The 3,733-nt window shown below is 42.4% G+C and overlaps 1 protein-coding gene across 1 annotated transcript; it reads right to left on the bottom strand.

Moving 5' to 3' along the window:
- Nucleotides 1–574: 574 nt before the first annotated feature.
- LOC119916554 (microfibril-associated glycoprotein 4-like) lies at nt 575–3,465 on the bottom strand. The gene is made up of 8 exons (XM_038736588.1): nt 3,334–3,465; nt 2,610–2,660; nt 2,217–2,372; nt 2,001–2,039; nt 1,760–1,856; nt 1,392–1,543; nt 1,062–1,066; nt 575–945 (listed from the first exon to the last, which is right to left on the bottom strand). The coding sequence occupies exons 2-8, from the start codon at nt 2,613–2,615 to the stop codon at nt 723–725; spliced, it is 678 nt and encodes a 225-aa protein (XP_038592516.1). The 5' UTR covers nt 2,616–2,660; nt 3,334–3,465; the 3' UTR covers nt 575–722.
- Nucleotides 3,466–3,733: the final 268 nt, after the last annotated feature.

Below are 3,733 nucleotides of genomic sequence, written 5' to 3'. Positions count from 1 at the left end.
TTCATCAACTGGCTGGAACTGAACTGCAAAGATTTGCTGACACTTTCCTTTTCTTTTTCCTCTTTTCAGATTGTGTTGGCAGTTAATGCAGCGATTTTCACACGATCAGACTCTAAATATCTGTTTCCATTTCAAGATTCTGGGCCCTACTTTCCTGCCGGCACAAATCCAGCAGCAGCCCAACTGCAGCCAGCTGACTTTCCACTGGTGGAAGGTGGAGTGGTGCAGCTGAGGCTGTTGGAGCAGGTCAGGTGGTGCAGTGACATTTTACTTCTCAAACTGGCCTGAAATCCTGATGTGTTGCTAACGTATATTAATATTTGGGATGTTCCACATTTGTGTTCGGAGCCTTCTTTATTTCTCATAGACGCCTCGGCCTGACTCCTCCTAGTCCACTTGGTCTGTCTGCTGCTTTTAAAAAGGATGAGAGGAGCTCATGTGATTGGTCGTTACTGAAGCTCCACCTGCTGATTCTGTGCTCCTCCTACTAATCATTTATTCAGCCTCTCTTCCACGTTGCGCCGAGCTGCGACCGCTTTGAGCCACAGATGGTAACAAAAAGGACTAATCTGAGTTGGTGTTCTGCTGCTGGTGGATTGTGCTCGTGCCCAGTTTCAGGAAAATAAGGCCCGTTGTGAGATTACATGCTTAATGAGAGAAAGAGAAAGAAATGAGGAGAGAGATCAGCTGCTGATATTCTGCTGTACGTTGGTCCTGGAGAACTACTGCACAGGACGGATCTTCATGCTGAAGGTCTTCAGGGAGTAGTCATAACCCTTCCAAGCAGACCACATCACTCCAACAGAAGAGATGGTCTTGTCAGCCCCCCAAAGATAAACCCCATTGGGGTTTGTATGGTGACAGTTGCTGTACCAGAACGCCCCCAGGTATGATCTGGCACAGTTGCCGGGCCAGGAGTCCTGGTCTTTGTCAAAGGTGGAGAACCTCAGTCCGTTTTGAATTATATAAAATTATAAATTTTAGATATTATTATTTAATTAAACCTTCATAACAAATTCATACTTGTTATGTGGAAGCTCAACCAGCAGAGGTCACTCTACCCCTGCTGAGGCGCCCAGTGGAAAAATGTTTCTGACTTGTGTTGAAGGGGCATTATGAGTTTTCAGCGACCACTAGCGGTGCGGTTTTAAGATTGCAACCAGCAGTGTTGGGCAAGATACTTGGAAAATGTAGTGAGCTAAGCTACTAGATACTCTACATTAAATGAAGCTTCACTACACAGAAGTAAATAAAATCAATCTAGATATATATATATATATATATATATATATATATATGCGTGCTAGAGAGAGGGGGAGTTTGGGGTGCAGCAACCTGCTCAAGATGTAGAAGTGTAGAAAGACACATCTTACTCACCCGCCCCTCCATTAATGAATCCAGACACTCAGTTTAAATCCGTTACACTCTGAATCGATGGAGAATGAAGAGTAGCGAGCAAACACTTTCTTCCCCTCAAAGTCCTCCATGTCGACCAGCAGCTCATATTTTCTGTGCTTAGTCAGTTGGTAGATGTTCTCAAGACCTGCACACACACAAACACACACATACACACTGTATATATACACATGTACACACTGGGCACAGTTTGACATTTTGGACAGACGTGGAGATAATTGATTAAAACACTCACACCAACTGATCTAGACTTTAGACACAAAACTTGGTCAGTCTCATTTCTGGATTCACACAACAAAGTTTCACAAAGTCACATTAGTGTTAGTTAGGTTTGGTTTCTCACCGAGCCAGTACTCTCCAGCAGCGCTACCAAAGCCCAGCTTGTACTGATCCCAGCCCCTGTAGAAGTTCACGGTGCCGTCCATCCTCCTCTGGAACACCCGGGATGGAGGGAGAACTAGCTAAACACACCAGATACCTGACAGCTCATGTTTCCAGGCAACAAGGTTTTACTGCTGTGTCATTTATTGTGAAAGTCCAACAGGAAGTGCTGATACTGAAAGTCACTCTGTGGTAATACTCACCGTCCAGCGACCTCCTTCTGTCTTCATGTCACAGTACACCTACACACAAACACATTCAGTAGTAAATGTACTTAACACTGCATATTCAAACATGCTACTGGTGCAACAACTATCTAACATACTTATCCATCCAATAACATCTGTTATCCATATCTGTTGTATTAGTAAGTATCAGTCAGAACTTGTAACTATGTTTCTGTTAGAGGTGAAGTGTACCTGGACAGCAGACCTCTCTCCAAGGGGATAGATGGTGTACACTCCACTGGGGAGGCCCTTGTTTTGTTTATAGATGTCACTGCAGTCCACCGGTTGGACGAGCTGCTGGCAGCTGGTCAACAGAGGAGCCAGGAGGAGGAAGACGACTGATACCAGCTGGAACAGAGCACATGTTGTCGTTCTGACTGAGCTTTGACTCTTACACACTGTTTTACCAGTTTGGCCTCTAGTTTCATGGCGGTGTGGGCAAAGACACCTCTAAGGTGGAGCTAACTGACAATAATTATCTGCCTGGGTTGTTGCTGTAGCAACCATCTAAGCTACCGATATCACAAGCCTCTTCACAGTTTAACAGGACTTTGAGATCTGTAAAATATCAGTTCACAAACTCACCTTCATTGTCAGATTTCTGCTGAAACTGCTGATGTGGATCCGTCTGATGCTCTGAAAATACAGCAACAATATATTTGTTTCGTCACTGAACTCACATGGAACAGATTATTATGTGAATGCAGAATAAGTAGAATTTAAATTTGGTGTTTAGGTTGTAGCTCCGTCACTCCCCAATACACTAAGCTGGGAGTGACAGTAATAACTTCCCTCACAAAACTGCATTAGATACAAATCATGACACCGACTGTTGAATAGAATTTATCAGGGTTCAAAGTCTTTCTGTGATTTAGAATTGTTATTTCATGGTAATATAGGATTTTTAGAATATTAGAGTCACCTCTCAGTAAAATCAAACACACTTCTACAGCATCACAAACTACAGACATGTTGACAGACTTCACCGCCATCACTTCATACAACCACAGTCTGCAGCTCTACAGACGCTCTGCAGTCACTCAGGAATCAACACATACTCAAACAAAACTCATCAGTATTTGGGAGTATCACACATGATTATATATAAGTTCATAAAACAGTTGCATTTTTAATTGAATCAAATTATTGCAACATGACTAAATGTTTATGAAGTTCAGCTCAATGTTTTGCTAATTCAGTCATTTTGGTTAAAAAACTGCCCAAAGCCTCTGTGAGATCCTGGAGGAGCTGAGAATTTATTTAGACATGTGTAATGTCTCCTGGTTGGATGCTTCCTGTCTGAACTCACCTGCAGGTTGAACTGAGGAGACGTTGCGGCTTCACCTTCAGAGGAAACAAACTGCTGCTTCTCCTTCAGTCTGTCACACTCTCACAACTTCACTACTTATATCTACAGAAGGCGCTGTGATGTCACAGCAGACACACCTTGTAGAAAAATATTAAATAAATGCAGACAATTCCATGGAACAGAGTAACTGACCTCCAGGACGTCCTGTTCTTGTTTAAACATATGATTTGTTGTGTAATATTAAAATGAGCTTGTTATTCTGCCAAAGGCCCTGTAGTACATGATGGTTATGAATGAAATAAAAACATTGAACAAGACTTTAAAAGGAACATTAATGCAATGAATGAAAATTTAACTCTGTTTCCCCAGACCTCTACACAGTAATTTAAATATGGTAACA

This window comes from Micropterus salmoides, unplaced genomic scaffold (genome assembly GCF_014851395.1).
Source record: "Micropterus salmoides isolate LMB-PRFRI ecotype aquatic unplaced genomic scaffold, ASM1485139v1 Ms_hic_scaffold_21, whole genome shotgun sequence".
Classification (NCBI taxonomy): Eukaryota; Metazoa; Chordata; class Actinopteri; order Centrarchiformes; family Centrarchidae; genus Micropterus; species Micropterus salmoides.
This window is presented reverse-complemented; position numbering and strand designations above follow the sequence as displayed.

What these genes read in the sequence shown, in the direction of transcription:
- LOC119916554 (XM_038736588.1), bottom strand. An exon ending in CAGAAGGAGGTCGCTGGACG is followed by an intron (nt 1,857 to 2,000) that starts GTGAGTATTACC and finishes CCTCCATCCCGG; the next exon opens with GTGTTCCAGAGGAGGATGGA. An exon ending in TGCTGGAGAGTACTGGCTCG is followed by an intron (nt 1,544 to 1,759) that starts GTGAGAAACCAA and finishes GTGTGTGTGCAG; the next exon opens with GTCTTGAGAACATCTACCAA.